General features: G+C 51.3%; 1 protein-coding gene across 1 annotated transcript; it reads right to left on the bottom strand.

Annotated features, from left to right (window-relative positions):
- Nucleotides 1-1,833: 1,833 nt before the first annotated feature.
- ALDOC (aldolase, fructose-bisphosphate C) lies at nt 1,834-17,556 on the bottom strand. Its single transcript, XM_083480249.1, has 9 exons — nt 17,307-17,556; nt 10,716-10,842; nt 9,464-9,675; nt 9,138-9,192; nt 7,254-7,414; nt 6,273-6,356; nt 5,113-5,287; nt 4,577-4,776; nt 1,834-2,683 (listed from the first exon to the last, which is right to left on the bottom strand). Exons 2-9 carry the CDS (start codon nt 10,825-10,827, stop codon nt 2,588-2,590), a joined length of 1,095 nt encoding a protein of 364 aa, XP_083336375.1. The 5' UTR covers nt 10,828-10,842; nt 17,307-17,556; the 3' UTR covers nt 1,834-2,587.
- Between the last annotated feature and the right edge of the window lie 2,396 nt (nt 17,557-19,952).

Below are 19,952 nucleotides of genomic sequence, written 5' to 3' on the forward strand. Positions count from 1 at the left end.
GGAATTTAAAATGTTCATATAAGGCCTTGCGTGCCATTGTTCTGGGTTCCTCCTCCCTCCTGCGTGTGGTGTGTGAGGATCCTGTTGCAACAGATCAATAAAGATCAGGCTCACTAGCTGCTTTGCTTCTCAATATTCTCTGGTTGGCCTCTGTTCTTTTCTCCTACCAATAGGGAACTCTGTAAGGACTCTATATGGGCTCTTGGATACCCCTAAGGGGAAAAGGGCAGGTTTTGTTTACAACGGTGCTATGATTTCAGCTGCCTGCCCGGCTGCATCCATACCACATTTCGAGAGAAGCAGGCAATGTCACAGGGCCTCCTGACTGGGTTTTGCAAGGCCTGGCAATTGCAGGATATTTACCACTCCCATTTCTAGGCAAAGACCCCTCAGTCCTGTTCTGGTTACAGCTTCCAGGGCTGAGAACCTCAAGCCTGGGCCCGAAATGCGACCCTCTGGCCCTTCTCCACCTGGCCCCTGGTCCTCTCTGCTGGCTGGCCAGAGCCATCCTCGGGCCGTCGATTTCATGGGCTCTGCTCCCCAACCTCCTCAAACCCCTTTGCATTTAAAAGAAAGTGCAGCACAGAGTTAAACTATGGAACTCCCTGCCACTGGAGGCAGTGGTGGCCACCAACCTGGATAGCTTTAAAAATAGTTTAGCCGTATTCATGGAGGAGGAGAGGGCTATGGATGGCTCCTAGCCTTGATGGCTCCACAGTAAGAGGCAGCAATGCTTCTGGGTCCCAGGTGCTGGAAACTGTGGGAGGCAGAGGACTCTTGTGCTTGAATCCCAGAAGAGACATCTGGTTGGCCACCGGGAGGACGGGGTGCTGGACTCATTGGACCCCTGGCCTCTTCTCCTGTTCTTAGGAAGTGTGAGCAATGCCTCTGGCACGTCTGTGTGAAAACCTCTGACTTTTGTGTAGCCAGAATGAAGAAGTCCCAGTTCTTGGCCCCCTCCTTTCTCCCTCTGGCCACACCCACTTTTGACTGGCTCCTCCCACCCTTGTCATGTGGCCCCCAGGTGGTCGTCCCACGATGTGATGTGGCCCTTGCACGGCCTCCAGCCATAAGGATTTGAGTCTCCAACTCAATCTCTTGCAGCTTAAAGCACATCCTTCCCCTCAAATAATTCTGGGTAATGTAGTTTGTAAAGGACCGGCATCCCCAAACTCAGCCCTCCAGCTGTTTTGGGACTACAATTCCCATCACCCCTGACCACTGGTCCTGTTAGCTAGGGATCATGGGAGTTGTAGTCCCAAAACAGCTGGAGGGCCAAGTTTGGGGATGCCTGGTAAAGGGCTTGCTTGGAAACTCTGTGAGAGGGAGTTAAACTACAACACCCAGAATCCTTTGAGGGAAAGCACAAGTTTGGAATGTGCTTTCAAGGCATAGGGGTATGAACAGGCCAAATAGCAGTTACCAATAATGTTATTCCTTTTACAAACTGCTTGGCGAGTTTATTTTACAATCAAGCGGTGTATAGATTTAAGGAAACAAACAAATTCATTAACAGTCCAGAAAGTTGGTTGCTTCAGGTAGCAACAAGCCTACACAGATATTTAGAAAGTTAATGTGAGTCTTAATCTGTTTGTGGTTTATGGAAATACTGTTTGTGGTTTAGGGAAATACTGCCAAGTGGGGATTGAAATAGGTGCCTTCTCCATGCAAAACAAATTGTTGTTGTTATTTGCAGTCTAGCAGTGTATAAATCTTGCAAAATAACTAACCAAATTTTTAATAAGAGCGGGGCACAAATTCTTTTCGTCTTCTTAGACGGCATCGCAAACGACGGAGGTGTTTCAGAAACAACCAAAACGAAACCCGGACGGCTTCAGTCCTCTATCGGTTTTTTATTATTATTATTATTATTATTAGTCATAAGGTCTATTTGGTACACTTAAGGTGCAAAGAGTGCACACTCGACACACAAGCATACACACACAGAGGGCGGTAACTGCCTCCCCATGGCGACTTGGGGGAGCCCCCCATGCTGACATCGCCTGGTGGTGGGAGTACTTAGGGGCGCAGCTCTGCAAAAGCAACGACCAACATCAAAGTGCAGAGCCATATGGGCGGGGGGAAGGGAAAAGGGGTTCCCCAAATACACAGGCAGGGAGGGGCGGCCCCCAAAACGTCTTCTCCAGGGGATCCCCCCCCCACAACCTGTCGCCCCGTGCAATGGGCTCGCCCCACACCCCACACTCGCTTCCGCCTCCGGGATGGGACCATCCCATTTGGGGGTCTTCCTCTCGCTTCTTCCGGATGTGCTTCGGGATCCTCAGAACGACCCTGCAAGGTAGGACGGCGCTGCTAGGATTTCCACCCCTTCCGCCTCCCAGCTGCACAAAACCCGGCTCCTTTTTCGGCTGCTCCTCCTGGCACGTCACCCCTGGCACCGGACACCCTCTGCGGCTACTTCGCTCCTCTGGCGGCTACGGTAGAGACAAAGCTGGGTGTGGCTGTCGTGGCTGGTAGGCAAGGTAGCAGAGTGGGAGGTTTTCCGTCAGTGGGGGTGGGGGTGGGGAGCGGCTACAAGCCTGGCCCCACCTGCGGGTGGGGGGGCTGCTCCCAGCCCAGCGGGGCCTCAGTAGGCGTGGTTGGCGACGTAGAGAGACAGGCCCGCCGCGCCAGAACCGTCACTGGACCCTTCGTACTTGCCGAGGGCCGCCAAGCCGTTGACCTGGAAAGCAGAAGAAGAGTTTGGAAAGACAACTCCCATCAGGCTCCGCTGGTCTGGACAGATGTTAAACTACAACTCCCATGAGGCTCCGCTGGACTGGACAGATTTTAAACTACAACTCCCATCAGGCTCAGCTGACTCAGATTTTAAACTACAACTCCCATCAGGCTCTGCTGACCTGGACAGATTTGAAACTGCAATTCCCATTACGTTCAGCTGATGCGGACAGATTTTAAACTACAACTCCCATCAGGCTCTGCTGACCTGGACAGATTTGAAACTGCAATTCCCATTACGCTCAGCTGATGCGGACAGATTTTAAACTACAACTCCCATCAGGCTCCGCTGGCCTGGACAGATTTTAAACTACAACTCCCATCGGGCTCAGCCGTCACAAATACATTTTAAACTACAACTCCCATCAGTCCAAGCCAGCACTGCTGCTCAGTGTGTGCACAGCTCTGAGCTAGATGGAGCCATTAATGGTCTCACTCTGCATAAGATTTAAACAATCCTTTTATTTAGCATAAAAGGGACTAGAATCCTGCCCCCTTTTTTGTTTTATGTACTACAGTATTTTAATATTTTTTTTGGAAGCCGCCCAGAGTGGCTGGGGAAGCCCAGCCAGATGGGTGGGGTATAAATAATAAATTTATTATTATTATTATTATTATTATTATTATTATTATTATTATTATTACTATTATTATTATTATTGAAATGGCCATAGCTCTTGCCCATTTATATCCAAGTCGGCTCCCTCGGTTTCTCTTCCGGCCAGCCCTTGTTTTACAACCATGAGGACCAGGATCTTTATTTTGAAAGCAAGCTCAGCAATGGAGCCCCTGCTTTTTGTTCATGGAAGGTCCTGGCACCATCATCTGCATCACCAGTTGGAGAAGGGAGCAGGGAGCAAGGGACGAGGGTTGAGCCAAAGTGGTTTTTGTGCCCAGCTCCTGCTGGCGGGTTTCCCTGGGGGGCACCAGGTTGGCCACTGTGGGAACAGGAGGCCGGGCAAAGCGGGTCGCAGTCTTGATCCATCAGGCTCTTATGCTATTCTTATAGAGCCTCCAGCTCCAGAGGCAGTCTATCTCTATTTCTAGGTTTGATGGGGTCTTTGGCCCCTGTGAGAAGAGGATGGAAGACTAGATCTATTTGATTCCCTTCCCCTCTTTCGTTCTTTTTTTCCTTTCTCTTTCTGTGATGGAACTCCTCTTTGGGGACTTCCCGGGCTTTTTTCTGGCCCACGTAGGACCAGTCTGGATAGTTGGCCTCGGTGAAGATTTGACGTTATTATTATTATTATTATTATTATTATTATTATTATTAATAATACAGTGGTACCTCAGGATGCGAACAGGATCCGTTCTGGAGCCCTGTTCACATCCTGAATGGAACGCAAGACATGATGGCGCGTCTGCGCGTGCGCGGGTCACGTTTCGCCGCTTCCGCAGATGCGTGTGACGACATTTTGAGCATCTGCGCATGCGCGAGCGGCGAAACCCGGAAGTAATGCGCTCTGTTACTTCCAGGTTGCCGTGGAGCGCAACTCAAACGTGCTCAACCTGAAGCACATTCAGCCGGAGGTATGACTGTATTATAGATGGACCAATGGCCTGATCCAGCAACCAGGCGCTTCTGGTGCTCTTGTGGAACCTCCAGCTCCAGAGGCAGTCTATCTCAACTCCTAGGGGCTTATGGGTCTTTGGCCACTGTGAGAAGAGGGTGCTGAACTGGGTGGGTCACTGGCCTGTTTGCCTAACTGGGGCGCCCGCATTCTCTCGCTCCCTGCGCTGAAAGAAGGAGCCTTTCGCTGCCTGTCCCGGGACCCTCTGCCCCACAGGAGGAAAAGGAGAAACACACCCCCCACACTGCCTCCCCCCTGCCCTTTACCTCGGCGCGTTTGACAAACTCCTCCGTGGCCGAGTCCTCATTCTCCCGCTGACCGCGCCAGGCGTTGAGGGCCGAGGCCTGCAGCGCCCGGCCGTAGGAGAAGGTCAGCGCCCACGGACGGGGCAGGGGGCAGTTGTTGATGGCGTTGAGGTTGATGGACGCCTCCTCTTCGCTCTGCCCTCCGGACAGGAAGGTGACCCCTGAAGGAGAGCGTGGGGAAGGAGGAGACGGCTGAACAATCGGGGATTTCACCCTCACGACACCCCTGCGAGGGAGGCCGAGGAACAGGGGAAGGGGTGGCCCAAGGCCACCCGCCAAGAATCTGGCACCTTTGGGAAGCCCGAGGAGCAGGACATGGGTGCAACGGCGCCCCCTGCCCACTTGGACTGGCATTCAAAGGTAGACTGCGCCAGAAGCTGGAGGCAGCACCAATTGGTATCGAAGACAAACTGACGGCTTGTCTTTGAAGACCCTTGTGTGGCTTCCCCAGGGGAGCTGTGGGGCAGGCAGGCGGGAGGGAGGGAGCGCTGGCCTACCTGGGACGGCAGGCGGCACCGTGCGGCGCAGGGCGGTCACCGTCGCCATGGCGATCTCTTCCGGGCTGTACTTGGTCGGGCAGGCGTGCCCCGGGGTCACCATGTTGGGCTTGAGCAAAGTCCCTTCCAGGTAGACGTGGTGGTCACTCAGCGCCTTGTAGACGGCGGCCAGGACCTGGAAATCCAACCGGTGCAGCTGCAATGAGACTCCCCAACGCTCTTGCCATGTGCCCCATTTAGCGCCAGGTGGACCCAGCTCTAAAGGAACCCCATGAAGACTCAACTGCTCCTCCCCAGGGGGCTAGAAAAGGGGATTGGGCCAATTCACATGTGGTGGACCTGCCCCAAGGTCAAAGACTTCTGGGAGAAGCTTTATAATGAATTGAAAAAATTTGGGGGGGGGAAGAGGATTGGGCCAATTCAAGGAGGAAAGACTATTGATGGCTCCTGGCCACAACAGCTATCTCTTCCTCCACGGTCAGAGGCCGCTATGCAACCTTCCGGAAGCCGCTGAATGTTGGGCGCTCAATGGCAAAGCTCTCCTTATGCTCTTTCGAGTCTTCTTTAAAAAGTTGCAAGTCACATTGTATTTATTTACGACGTATCCAATGCAAAGGATCACAGAAACAAAACGTTAACAAAACTATTTTGCTTCCTGCCAGCCCTTCTAATACTGAAAAAATGACAATGGGGTTCAGCCCTGCTGGCATTCTGCCAAACACTTTGGAGGAGTCTGTAAACTTTAAGAAGAAAAAGCATAAAAACACAAAGATAGCCTTTCACCATGTGGATTAAGCCAGCCCTGTTTTCCAGCCCAAAATCTTACACTTGGTACCCCTCATTCTGGAATAGAGCTATAATGGAGAAAATTAAGGCTTCCAGGTGCCGTTTATGTGATTTGGTGTTCTTTTTGTGACCTATGCAATGGAAGCATTGTTTAAACCATGCTTGATAATCTGATAACGCTGAGAATTTACATTTGCACTTTGCCATTTTAACTCATGTGCAGCTGTGTTCTATGTACCCATTTCACAGTTTAGTTTTTTTCATCTGTTATAATTGTTCTGTATTATGTACATTATAAAATGAAATTTTGAAAGGGGTGGGGGCAGCCATGCCTGTTTTCTAAACTTACACACACAGAGAGAGAGAAGCCTCACCTTCTCAGTCACGTACTGGCACCTCTTCAAATCGTGTTCCCCGTCGGGCAAGATCTCCGGTTCCACAATGGGCACGATGCCGTTCTAGAGCAGAAAGGCCAACACAAGCACTTAAGACGTGAGAGGCTTCTTTGCCCCGGAAGACGGCTGGATTTCCCAGTTTGACAGTGTGGCGGCCGCATAATTTTATTTCATTTTTATTTATTTATTCCATTATTTAGCCCACCTTTATCCCCAAGGAACTCAGCTTGGTTCTCCTCCTCCCCATTCACCCCCACAACAACCTTGTGAAGTAGCTTGGGCAGAGAGAGGCAGCATGACTGGCCTATGAGTGGGGGATCTCTCCTGGGTCCTGGTCAGACACTCTCACCACTAGGCCACACTGCCATCTTCCCCATCGCCACTCTGGGCATGTGGCAAGGCATGAGGCTAGCACAGGGCCAGAGCCCAGGGGTATGGTGAACCTGCTTGGCTTGCAGAAGGCCCCAGGTTCAAACCCCAACGGCATCTAGGCTGGAAATGACACCTCCCAGCTCAAACCCTGGAGAACTGCTGCCAGTCAGTGCGTACGCAGTCCCAATGGACTGTAGTCTGACTCTGCACCAGGCAGCTTCCTGTTTGCCCCTTTATTTAGAACCATAAGGACTATAGCCTTGCGGGGTTTTTTAAAGGAAAGGGCTCTAGCTGCCAGTCAGTGCTGAAAATATCAAATACCAGACCCTACATAAAGCAGCTTCCCGTGTTCCTATTTCAGGCGAAGCTTTATTTAAACACATGAGGACTAGAAACTTTGTAGGGGAAGGGCCATGGCCTACTTTGCATGCAGCAGGTCCTGGGTTCAGTCCTCAGTGACATTTCCAAGCAGAGCTGTGAGAGACCCGGGAGAGCTGTTGCCAGCCAGGGCAGACAATACCAAGCTAGATAGTCATTGCAAGGAGATTTCCTCTGTTCCAGACGCTCCCGGCAGCCGGGTGCCCTCACCTGCTGGCAGATACTGGCATAGCGCGCCAAGACGTTGGCGTTCTCCAGGATGGCCAGGGCGGAGGGGGTGTTATCGCTGATCTTCAACACGCAGCGCCACTTGGCGAAATCCGCCCCGTCTTTCTTGTACTGAGCGCAGCGCTCAGAGAGTCCATCCAGGCCTGGCAGGAGGAAGGAAGGGAAGAATTGAGGGGGGACAATAACATATTTGTATTTTAAAAATCAAAAGCCTGACCTGTTAACTGGCACCTTCCTAAAGGATGGGCTGGAGATATTCAAAATAATTAGCCGGTGGTACCAGGGTTTAGGGCTGCAGAGTTTAATTACTCCAATTAAACAGTTATGGGGTGAACCACCTTCTGCGCAATTAAGAGCTGCCTTCGAGAGAGGACTCTGCATTTCCCTTTTCTGCATTTTATTTAGATTAGTTTCTTTTATCTCATTGTATTGTGAAAAAGCTTTAATAAAATCTTTCTCTTTTTTTAAAAAGAGCTTTCAGTTGCCTGATGGAGGCAGTTAATCATTCACAAGCCCTGAGTTGTTTATCAAGGTATTTCTGCACCGTTAAATCACAGAACATATCAAGGTGTGTTACAAAATGAAAAAGAAGAGAACCACGTAAAAAGATGAAAACTATTTTGAAGCAAAAGAGACTATTTTAAAACAAGCATCAACAAACCGTTATGGGACATGTCTTTAATGCCTACACAGGTCTGATGAAATAGGAGGTTTCCGCAGATGTTATCATTATTAGTGAGAAAGGACAGCGCAGACTTATACTATGGAACTCTCTCCCACAGGAAACACTGATGACCCCCAAGCTAGACAACTTTAAAAGAGGACTGGACCGATTGATGGAGGAGGAGAGGGCTATCGATGGCTGCTAGCCAGGCTGGAGCCAGGAAATGCTTCTACCAGTTGATGAAAACCTCAGTACAGGAAAGGGCTCAGGCTTGGATCTGATTGCAAGCTTCCCAGAAGAGGCACCAGGTTGGCCACTGTGAGAACAGGAGGCTGAACTAGATGGCCCCCCTTTGGCCTGATCCAGCATCCGGGCTCTTCTGATGTTCCTATGGAACCTCCAGGTCCAGAGGCAGTCTATCTCGATTCCCAGGTACTTTGGGGCATTTGGCACGTGCGAGAAGAGGATACAGGATTAGATGAGCCACTGCTCTGATCCGGCAGGCTATTCTCATCTTCTTAGCACTCTTGGTTATTTATTTATTTATTTAAGAGAGCCTATCCTCGGCCCTGGGACGTGGGTGGCGCTGTGGGTTAAACCACTGAGCCTCTTGGGCTTGCTGATCAGAAGGTCGGCGGTTCGAATCCCCGTGACGGGGTGAGCTCCCGTTGCTCGGTCCCTGCTCCTGCCAACCTAGCAGTTCAAAAGCACGAAGTGCAAGTAGATAAATAGGTACCGCTCCAGCGGGAAGGTAAACGGCGTTTCCGTGCGCTGCTCTGGTTCGCCAGAAGTTGCTTAGTCATGCTGGCCACATGACCTGGAAGCTGTACGCCGGCTCCCACGGCCAGTAAAGCAAGATGAGCGCCCCAACCCCAGAGTCAGCCATGACTGGACCTAATGGTCAGGGGTCCCTTTACCTTACCCTCGGCCCTAAAATTTCATGCCGTGAAGCATCTAAGACCTAATCTACTTACAGAAAGAGCAGATCAAGTTAATCCCAACCCGACCTTTGGAACAATGGGCAAGGGCAGCAAATGTGCTTTGTACTGGATCAGAGCATTGATCCATCCAGCTCAACATCGTCTCTGGGATGGCCAAGGAAACAGCTGTTCCAAAACATTGCTTTGACCTGCATGCACGTTTGAACACCAGCCAGCCAGCGACTCATCTGATGGGTTTGGCTGGGCTTCAAAGGCTCCTACCTTGAGTGGTGGTCTCCCCATCGGTCCCAGCGAGGGGCACGACGCCCTTGTCCACCTGTGAAAGACACAAGACACCCAAGGGTGACCGACGCCTCTGGGACAGACCCTCTCCAAGGCCCAGAACAAGCCAGGAACCTGCTGCCCTCCAGATCTTGCCGCACTACAATTCCCATCAGCCCCGGGATTATACACCCATGGGAGTTGTAGTCCAAGAGGTGGGGAGGGCACGGGGTCACCAGGGTCTGTAAACGAGAGCTGGCGGTTGTTTCCTTTCCCTCGAAGGGGGAGAAACCTCGCGACCCACAGCCCCGATTCGCCTCGCGCACCTTGATGCCCACGACGATGCCCTTGTCCTTGACCATCTCGACGAAGGGCGTGCCGTCGTCCGCCTTCTGGTACATGGTCTCGTGGAAGAAGATGACCCCTCCGATACACTTCTCCACCCGGCTGTCGGCGCTGAAGAGGATCTGGCGGTAGAGACGTCGGTTCTCCTCCGTGTTCTCCACCCCGATCTGGTTCAGCCGCTTGGCCATGCTCCCTGTCGGAAGAGGAGGAAGGCAGAGGGGGGCTTAGCAAACCAAAAACCCACGCAAATGTTCGGAAGCGCAATGGCGGAAGGGTCAGGGGTATGTGAGTCTGCAGTGCCCCTAGTCTGAGGGATCTTGACTCTCAGCCTCAGTTGCCATCTGTAAAATGGGAATCAAAAGCCACTCAAGAAGGTCAGCCAAAGCCAGCAGGTAACGCCAGCAGAGAATTGGTATCATATAATCCTAGGATGGGGAGGGATCCCTAAGGGTCATCTAGTCCAACCCCCTGCAATGCAGGAATCTCAACTAAAGAATCCCTGACAGGATTGTTTCGGATCCTTCCTTCCAGAGCAGGAGAAACCAAGCTTGCTCCATCTTCCTTGAGATATTTGAAGATGGCTCTCCTATCTCCTCTCAAACTCCTCGTTTCCAGGCTCAACCTATCTGGCTCCTTCAACCGTTCCTCATAAGGCTTGGCTTCCAGGCCCTTGATCATCCTGGTCGCCCTCCTCTGCCCACCTTCCAGCTTGTCAACATCCTCCTTAAATTGTGGCGCCCAGAACTGGACACAGGACTCCAGGTGTGATCTGACCAAGGCAGAACAGAGTGGGACTATGACTTCCCTTGATCTGGACCATGCGTAGGCAAACTAAGGCCTGGGGGCCGGATCCGGCCCAATCGCCTTCTAAATCCAGCCCATGGACAGTCCAGGAATCAGCGTGTTTTTAGATGAGTAGGATGTGTCCTTTTATTTAAAATGCACCTCTGGGTTATTTGTGGGGCATAGGAATTTGTTCTCCCCCCCTCCAAAACATAGTCTGGCCCCCCATAAGGTCTGAGGGACAGTGGACCGGCTGCTGCATCACACTGTGGACTCCTGCTCAGCTTGTGGTTTCCTAAGACACCCCCCACCCCCCAATCCTTCTCACATGCTCTGTTGTCAAGCCATGTGCCCCCCATCCTATAATTGTGCATCTGGGACTTCCTGCCTAAGTGGAGAACCAGTGCAGGAAATGTCCAGGGGCGCTTTTTAAAAGAAAAAGAGGCCTACCCACGGATTCATCGGCTGCCAGGATGCCCTTGCCCGGGGCCACGATCCGCTGGGCAATGTCCGAGAGCTCCATCTTCTGCTCCGTGGTGAGGGCGGGGTACTGGTGCGTCATCTTGGCTGGTTTTTCCTGCGCCAAAGGAAGGCACAAGAAGCAAGTCAGCAGAGACCCCCTACCCGTGGGGGCAGCTCTTTCTAGGGCTCCCCCACCCTGCAAATGGGGGTCACCAACTCCCGCCAACTTTGCCAAGGCCTCCGTCCACTCGCTGCTTTTATGCAGGCCTTGTTCACGTGTCTTTAAACGATGACCAAAAGCTTCCAGAATAAACAGAAAGTCAAGCCATATTCATAGCAAGTTGTACATTTTCGTTCTCCCCATTCCAAAACCAACCTAGGGCTTTCTAATTTACTCAATCAATATCTGCTACAGAGCTCATGGAAACTTTATGTGCAAATATTGATCGAGTCGACATCTGTGCATCAAAAGCACAATCAGTTTAATTCCATTTTTCAACCCCGTAAACGCTTATCGCATTTATAAATTTTAAATTTATTGTTGTACAATGTTCTAATTGTTTGCTTTCCTTCTGGGACTGTACCCCCAAGTGTGTTTTATAAGCTGGTCTCCGACCATAATAAATTATCTATTTATCTAACCCCTTAAACCAGTTCCCAGCTGGGGGATGGAACTAGATAGAGAGCTTAAAACAGAAGCCCTGCTGAGTGTGAGGAGCTGATCAGGCCTGGGAAACACAATTCGGGGATCTGGTTTTGCAAAAGGAGTGGCAACGATTCCAGGATCACAACATAAGGAGAGCCTGCTGGATCAGGCCAATGGCCCACCTAGTCCAACACCCACTTCTCCTGCAGCAGGGAGTTCCACAGTTTAACACCTTTGGCTGATTAGTATTCTACAGCCCTTTTAAAGGTATCAGTGGGAAGGGGGAGTTATTCTTTTGGTGTTTTGGTTTAATTATTTACAGTGGTACCTCAGGTTACATACGCTTCAGGTTACATACGCTTCAGGTTACAGACTCCGCTAACCCAGAAATAGTGCTTCAGGTTAGGAACTTTGCTTCAGGATGAGAACAGAAATCGTGCTCCAGCAGCAGCAGGAGGCCTCATTAGCTAAAGTGGTGCTTCAGGTTGAGAACAGTTTCAGGTTAAGTACAGACCTCCGGAACGAATTAAGTACTTAACCTGAGGTACCACTGTACTGTGTTTTATCTTGTATTTTATTCTGTCAACGCCCCGCCCCCCAAATCTTTGGATGAAGGCAGTATAAAAATTTAAAATGAAAAATGAACTATGCACTGTGTGAAGAACGACTTTCCCGGCTATTCCAAAATGCGAGCTTGTAAACAAAGCACACCTTGCTTTGCTTCCTGGGTTGCAAAACTACATTTTTGAATAATCTGAGTTGTACGCTCTGAAGAGGTTCCCTTGGCGCTGCCCAGCGAATTAGTGTGCCAGGTGAGACAGAAATGGGAGCTGGGCCAGCCCCCTCTCTGCCAGGCCTCATCTGCTCAGGCAGTTGTGGGGGGGGGGGACTTCCAAGCCCCCCACCCAGCTGCGCCACCCAACCAGACAGACAGACAGACAGACAGAGCCGCCACCCCTCTGCCCGCCTGCCCATCCAGGGAGCACGTAGCAGAGGACAAGTTACATAACGGAGAGCGGGGCGATCACAGCCAGCGGCCCAGACACGTGCCCAGTCTCGTGGCAGCCCCAGCCAGATGGCAGCACACGGCCAGGCACTCCCCCCCCCCCAACCACAGGCAGCCGAGGGCTTTGCTGTTAGTGACCCCTGAGGATTAAGCACCCTTCCCCTCTCAAGCACAGCCTGCAAAACAAACATTCCCGCCAAGGGCTTTTCTTTTCTGCGGCCACCAAATGGGGACCCATTATTAATTATTGCCATTATTATTATTATTATTATTATTATTATTGACATCATCATTATCATTATTATCAGCAGCACAGGCCCCAAATCCAGTGAATCAGTAGGATATTGTGATAAGAATTTTATGGGCTCTTGGATACCCCATAAGGGGAAAAGGGCAGATTTTGTTTACAACAATATCCCCAAATATTCTTCCAAGAAGCCAGGAGCATTTGGGACTTAGAGAGAACGCAACATTATTATTATTATTATTATTATTATTATTATTATTATTATTATTATTATTATTATTACCTCGCCCATCTGGCTGGGCTTCCCCAGCCACTCCGGGTGGCTCCCAACTGAATATTAAAAACCCAATACAGCATTAAACATTAAAAACTTCCCCAAACAAGGATGCCTTCAGATGTCTACAGCCCATCGCACAGCATGGAGAAAGCGGAGAGAGAACAGGATGCTGTTTTTTAAAATAAATATCTTGTTGCAGTGAGTTCCATAGTTCAACTACACGCTGCCTGAAGCAGTTCTTCCTTTTGCCTGTCCTGAGCTTCATTGGGCGGCCTCCTTTTGGATCATCGCATTATGCAGAGCCTGTGGTGGCCTAGTGGTGAGAGTGCCAGACCAGGACCTGGGAGAGACCCGGGTTCAAATCACCCAGCTGTCACAAAGCTCTCACTGCCTGAACTTGGAAGCCAGTCGCTCAGTCTCGGCAGAAGCAACCTCACAGGGTTGCTGGGGGGAGGAAATGGGGAGGAAGAGAACTTTCCATACCATCTTTTTCCCTCCCCCCCCCCCCTTTTATGATCTGGGATCCCACAGCTAATTCTCCCTTGTTCTCCTCGTTGGCCCAAATAGGACTAATTTAGCCAGCTAGCCCTGGTGATCATCTAATATTTATTGGATGGTCCCCCCCTCCCAATTGATTTTTGAATTCTGAATTAATTGTTATCCATGTTTTATGCTGTTTTTTGTTGCATCAATTGTTTTAAATTTGTTGTTAGCTGCCCTGAGCCCGGTTTCTGAACCGGGAAGGGCGGAGTATAAATAAAAAATTATTATCATCATCATCATCATCATCATCTTGAGCTCCTTGGGATATCTATACAATAAATAGACAATAATTAATAAATAAAAGGGGGGAAGAACCCTCTCGCCATCTCTATCACACCTCACATCAATGTTTACACCTCCGCAATTCGCCTGGTTTCCTAAGCTAAAAAAGGCCCAAGCCTTGCTGCCTTTTCTCATAAGGGAGAAAGGGGGTTTGCTACTTCTTGCCCCCCAACTCTCTGCAACCCGCTGCAGGGGGTGGGACTGGATGGCCCTTGGGAGGAGTGGGCCTGTCAACTCTGCAATTCTACGATGGTTATTCCATCAAAGCGACCTGTCAACATGAAGCAATTCCTGTCTCTGGGAGCTCCAGGAGAGCGTGGAAACATAGAAATATAAGAACATAAGAAGCGGCTGCTGGATCAGGCCCATGGCCCATCTGGTCCAGTCTTCCGCCCTCACAGCGGCCAAGCAGATGGGAAACCCGTGGCAGGATTCGAACTCAAGAGTGCTCTCCCTTCCTGTGGGTTCCAGCAACTGGGATTCAGAAGCGCAGCCAGAGCAGAGCCCTCTCCCCCTCCAGGAATCTGCCCAATCCTCTTCTAAACTCATCTAGGTTGGGGGCCCTTGTGGGAGGGAGTTCCACAGCTTAACCCTGCACTGTGGGACGTCCCAAACGCTGCAAGCTCCCCTCCCTGGGTCATTTGGGCTGCCCCTTCCAGAACCTTTTCCAAGACTCTGCCGTGTGTTGGCTTCCCTTTGGAGAAAGATGCGCTAGTCCTCATTGTGCAGGCAGACACTGCTCCCCTTAAGCTCTTCTCCTAAAGGACTGGACCCCTCTCCGTGATCCTAATCCTGCTTCCTGGGTAGCTCCAGTTGGGAGGAGAAGTTCCTCCTAGGTGGGGGCCAACACCCTCCCTCTTCCCCCACCAACACGAGGGGCAAGGCGGTCCCACAACGCTGCCAGATACCCATCAGGCAGCCCTGTTCAGGGAAGTTTTTAATGTGTGACATTTTAACGTACAGTGGTACCTCGGGTTACATACGCTTCAGGTTACAGACTCCGCTAACCCAGAAATAGTACCTCGGGTTAAGAACTTTGCTTCAGAATGAGAACAGAAATCGTGCGGTGGCAGCACAGCGGGAGGCCCCATTAGCTAAAGTGGTGCTTCAGGTTAAGAACAGTTTCAGGTTAAGAACGGACCTTCAGAACGAATTAAGTTCTTAACCCGAGGTACCACTGTATTTTTAATCTTTGTTGGAAGCCACCCAGAGTGGCTGGGGAAGCCCAGCCAGACGGGCGGGGTACAAATAAATAAATAATAATAATAATAATAATAATAATAATAATAATAATAATAATAATAATCACCAACAACCCCAAACTGGATGCCAGAGCCGGGCCAGAGACCCCCACCCCAGGCCAGGGGCCCTGTGACCTTGCTACGTCCTTGGCAGCTTCGTGGGCTGCCCCAACCCACCAGCCGGTTCTCGCCCCATTTTTGGGGAGACGGCAACCCACCATGTGCCCCCGTCTCAGGGCTGGTTGGCAAAGTCCAGGGCAACTCAGAGGAAGCTCACCCCCCCCCAAACACCCCCATGTGGCACCCCAGTGGACGAGGGTGTCAGCCTGAGAAAGACCAGGGTTCAAATCTTCCCCCTCAGCTCAGTGGGTGACCTTGGGCCAGTCACTGCTTCTCAGCCTACCTGGCAGGGTTGTTGTGAGAATGAAACAGGGGTGGACCACGGATTTATGGCCTTTGGATCCCACCTTTTTCTCCAGGGAGCTCAAGGGATTTGAACCCCGGTCTCTCCCAGGTCCCAGTCCAAGACTCTCCCCACCCTGCCATGCTGGTTCATAGAAACTCTGGAAGCTGCCTTATAGTGAGTTAGAGGCTTGCTCCACTTAGCTAAATAATGCCTACTCTGACTGGCAGCAATGGCTCTCCAGGATTTCAGACTCTCTTACAGCCCTACCTGGAGACACCATTGGGGACCAAGCCTGGGACCTTCTGCACGCAATGGAGGTGCTTTGCCACTACCTATATAGGAAGCTTCCTTATACAGAGTCCATCCAGCCCAGTATTGCACACACGGACCGGCAGCACTGCCTCTCCAGGGCTGCAGTCTCTCCCAGCCCTACCAATGGGGACTGAGTCTGGGACCTTCTGCATGCAAAGCAGGGGCTCTGGAGCGCTGAGCTGCACCCCACGTTCCCTGTAAATGTAACATGCACGCCAGAGAGGCAGTGTGGTATAGTGGTTAGAGATACTAGGGTGCAAATCCTCCCTCTTGGCCATGGAGCTCTCTGGGTGGGGGACCTTGGGGGCCTGCCACTGCCTCTTGGGCTAGCCTTCCTCGCAGGGTTGTTGTTGTGGGGGGGGACGGACCCTGCAGACCACCTTGAGTTCCTTAGAGATGGAATAGGAAAGCAACCAACCGATCGATCGATCGATCAATATATTAAAATTCAACATCCCATCTGGTGCTTTCTGCTTTCAAGAAAGCAAGTTGAGCCACAGGCAAGAAAAGTGATTGGGGGGGGGGCAGGAGAGACTTGCCTCTTAGCCATCTGTCCAGAAAGGAAGATTTAATTCAAGCCATCAATCTGCCAGGCTCACAAAAAGAGCTTTTTTTGAGCCAGGAACAAGAGATGTTGCCATTCCCAAAGCGTCCCAGGGAAGCTTCGCCCCCCCCAACCCAGCCAGCGCCAAAGGACTCTGGGCTCCCCCCTCCCCATCCCTGGGCAACGGGTGCCAGGGAACGACTAGCAAACAGGCAGGCAAGGAGGAATCGCCATTCCAGAATTCCGGGTGCAAGAAATACCCGCACATATTTTTATACCTACCAAGTGGGGAGGCCCAGAACAGGAGCCCCAAATCCAAGTGGAGGCTGGCAGGACCACCAAGACGGACCCTAACACGGCGGTCAGCAGCTGGGGGAGCCCCAGGGTGGAAGTCTGCCCCCTTGCCTCTCTGGACCCCCTCCCCGCCATTTGGGACTTTGCTTCCTGGGTTACAGAAATGCAAACATAATCATTTTAAAGGGGTATTTTCCGCAGGAGAAGGGATGCCGGAATTAGCAAAAGATGGGAAGGGGGTGGCGTTTGGAGGAATTTGATGGGTGGGCCTCGCTCCTCAACCACGCACGCACATTAGCTGGAACCAATCCTGCCCTACACTTTGCCTGCCCGGCGGGTGCCTCTGAGCACATGCAGAGCGCATTTCGCCACCACTCCCACAGCAACCCCCTGACCTCGCTAGGGGCTCCATCTGAACCCCACGTTCCTTTCCTTCCTCCCATATGACGCCTCTTCATCACTTTGCACCTCAGCACAGAAGGGGAGGCTGGAGATTGCTCCCCCCCCCAAAAAAAAACCCTCCAAGAAATATGTGTAGGGCGCTCCCCAGAAAACCAGGCAGAGATGAGGAATTGGGGGGCTGAAAAAAATAAACAGGGGAGCCCCACCCCAAGTGTCCTGTCCTCGGACCGTCTTTTGGTGGGGTGCCGTGCGTCCTTCCCCTCGAGCAAATGGTGGGGGTCTTGCCTTCCTATGGGGAGGGGGGGACAGGCAACGGTGCCACGGAGGAGGAAGGTGTGTGTGGGGGGGGGTCTCTGGGACCCGATCCTGGCGGGCTTACCGGCCTCCCGTCCGTGCGTCCGTCTGTCGTCGAGGCTGGAGCAAGCTGCGTGTGCGGGCGGCGCGGCTCCGGCTGTAAAAGAGGCTGCGGTGCCGCAGAGCTACGTGACTCCGGCGCGGGAGGCGGGGGAGAGGGAGGGAGGAGCCACCCCCCCCGCCGTCCCCTCCCCTGACCCGAGGAAGGAGGGTCCCCCCCCCCCCCGTGCTCAGCCTTGCCCGGGACGGAGACGCCGCCGGTTTCGACGGAGAGGCGCACAGATGCCGCCTTGAAGGGCGCAGCGCGCCATGCGCCACGGCGATGGGAAGCCTCGCTTGTATCTTTGAGCATCGTTTGCTTGTTTGTTTGTATCTCACCTTTCTGAGGACGTGGTTTCCCTCCTCCCCCTGTTATCCTCACAACAGCCCTGCGAGGTAGGTTAGAGGCGGAGAAAGGCGACTGCCCTTTCTGGACCGCAGCAACTCTCAGCCTGGTGGCCGGGGCTGAGAGGAAGACTCGGAACATCTGGAGTTCCCAGCTGGGCAGCTCCACACAGCCCACATTTTTTTTAATTTTCACCCAAACTTTATAGACGGCGTCCAAGGAAGAGGTCCTCTTTCACAGAGCACAGTGTGAAACTGTGGAACTCACTGCCACAGGAGGCAGGGCCGGCAAGGACGGCTTTCATAGAGTTGGAAGGGATTGCAAGGGTCATCCAACCCGCTGCAATGCAGGAATTTCAGCATTCCTGACAGATGGCGGTCCAATCTCTGCTTAAAAACCTCCAAGGAAGGAGAGTCCACCACCTTCGGAAGGGAGGCCGATGTTCCACCGTCGAACAGCTCTTACCGTCAGAAAGTCCTTCCTAATGTTGAGTTAGAATCTCCTTTCTTGTAAACTTGATTCCACTGGTTCGAGTCTTACCTTGCAGAGCAGGAGAAAACAAGCTTTCTCCATCCTCCTTGTGATATTTGAGATATTTGAAGATGGCTCTCATATCTCCTCTCAGTCTTCTCTTTTCCAGGCTAAACATATCCAGCTCCTTCAACCGTTCCTCATCAGGCTTGGTTTCCAGACTTAGCAACAACAACAACAATTTATTATTTATACCCCGCCCATCTGGCTGGGCCTCCTCAGCCGCTCTGGGCGGCTTCCAACAAAATATTAAAATACCGTAATGCATCAAACATTAAAAGCTTCCCTAAACAGGGCTGCCTTCAGATGTCTTCTGAAAGTCTTGTAGTTGTTGTTCACTTTGACATCTGATGGGAGGGCGTTCCACAAGGCGGGTGCCACCACTGAGAAGGCCCTCTGCCTGGTTCCCTGTAACTTGACTTCTCGCAGTGAGGGAACTGTCAGAAGGCCCTCGGAGCTGGACCTCAGCGTCCAGGTAGAACGATGGGGGTGGAGACGCTACTTCAGATATACAGTAGTACCTTGGGTTAATAACTTAATTCATTCTGGAGGTCCGTTCTTAACCTGTTCTTAACCTGAAGCACCACTTTAGCTAATGGGGCCTCCTGCTGCCGCTGCACCGCTGGATCACGATTTCTGTTCCTCTCCTGAAGCAAAGTTCTTAACCCGAGGTACTATTTCTGGGTTAGCGGAGTCTGTAACCTGAAGCGTCTGTAACCCGAGGTACCACTGTACTAGATCATCTTTGTTGCCCTCCTCTGCACACATTGCAGCTTACCAATGGCATTTTAAAATGGTGGCACCCAGAACTGGACACAGTCTTCCAGGTGTGGTCCAATCCAGGCAGAATAGGGTGGTACTATTAATTCCCTTGATCTGGACACTAGACATCTCTTGATGCAGCCTAGAACAGCATTAGCTTCTTTTGCTGCTGCATCACACTGTGGACTCCTGTTCAGCTTGAGGTCCACCAAGACCCCTGGATCCTTTCCTGCTAGCAAATTCATGGTCTGTCCACAGCTATGAATGGCTCTTGGTCATGATGGATCTCCTCTGCCTCCATGGAGACAGTGATGCTTTGGAATACCAGTTGCTGCGATCCCACAGGAGGGGAGGAGGTCAAATCCTGAGTGTGGGTTTTCCACAGTCAACTGTTCAGTCACTGGGATGCTTGACTAGGCAGGCCATTGGCCTGATCCAGTGGCCAAACTCTTCCCATGTCCTGGCACAAAAGACCTCTAAACCACTTAATATTCAATTGAAACCCCAATAATCAAGTTACATAATTTAAAGGTGCCACACACACTACAGTTGTTTGCTTGTCAGATAGCACAAGACTCTGCTGGTGGTGCTGCTTTTTTTTGCCGAAAGAGTAAATGGCTGTTTACCCCTCTGGCGATAACCCTGGACCAAGCGTCAGGCCCATTAGGGCTGGCTCCAGTCCATCGTTGAGCCCAGCCACTGACTCAGCAGCTTCACCGCTATGTATTATAGATGAGGAAAAGAGAGAAAGAGATTCGTGTGCTATAAAAATCACCTGGACAGAGGCTGGATTAACAAAAATAACCTCATTTTTATTTTTTCAGCATCATATAAAAGGAATAATGGAGCTAAAAAAAAAAAAAGAAAACCAAAAAAGAGAAAGAAAACAAGTGAAATAAAATAGCAACGACAATAATGAACCTAATAAAATACAAAAGTATATAGGTTTTTTAATCTATCTCTATCTATCTATCTGTCATCTCAGTATTTTGT

This window comes from Podarcis liolepis, assembly GCF_965112155.1.
Source record: "Podarcis liolepis genome assembly, chromosome: 16".
NCBI lineage: Eukaryota > Metazoa > Chordata > Lepidosauria > Squamata > Lacertidae > Podarcis > Podarcis liolepis.

Bases quoted from the DNA above. Each gene is read 5' to 3' on its own strand.
- ALDOC (XM_083480249.1), bottom strand. From the start codon at position 10,827: ATGACGCACCAGTACCCCGCCCTCACCACGGAGCAGAAGATGGAGCTC. The intron at 4,777-5,112 runs GTAGGCCAGCGC...GCTCTCCTTCAG, and splicing joins GGTGCCGCCTGCCGTCCCAG to GGGTCACCTTCCTGTCCGGA. The intron at 2,684-4,576 runs GTAAAGGGCAGG...TCTGCTTTCCAG, and splicing joins AGTTTGTCAAACGCGCCGAG to GTCAACGGCTTGGCGGCCCT.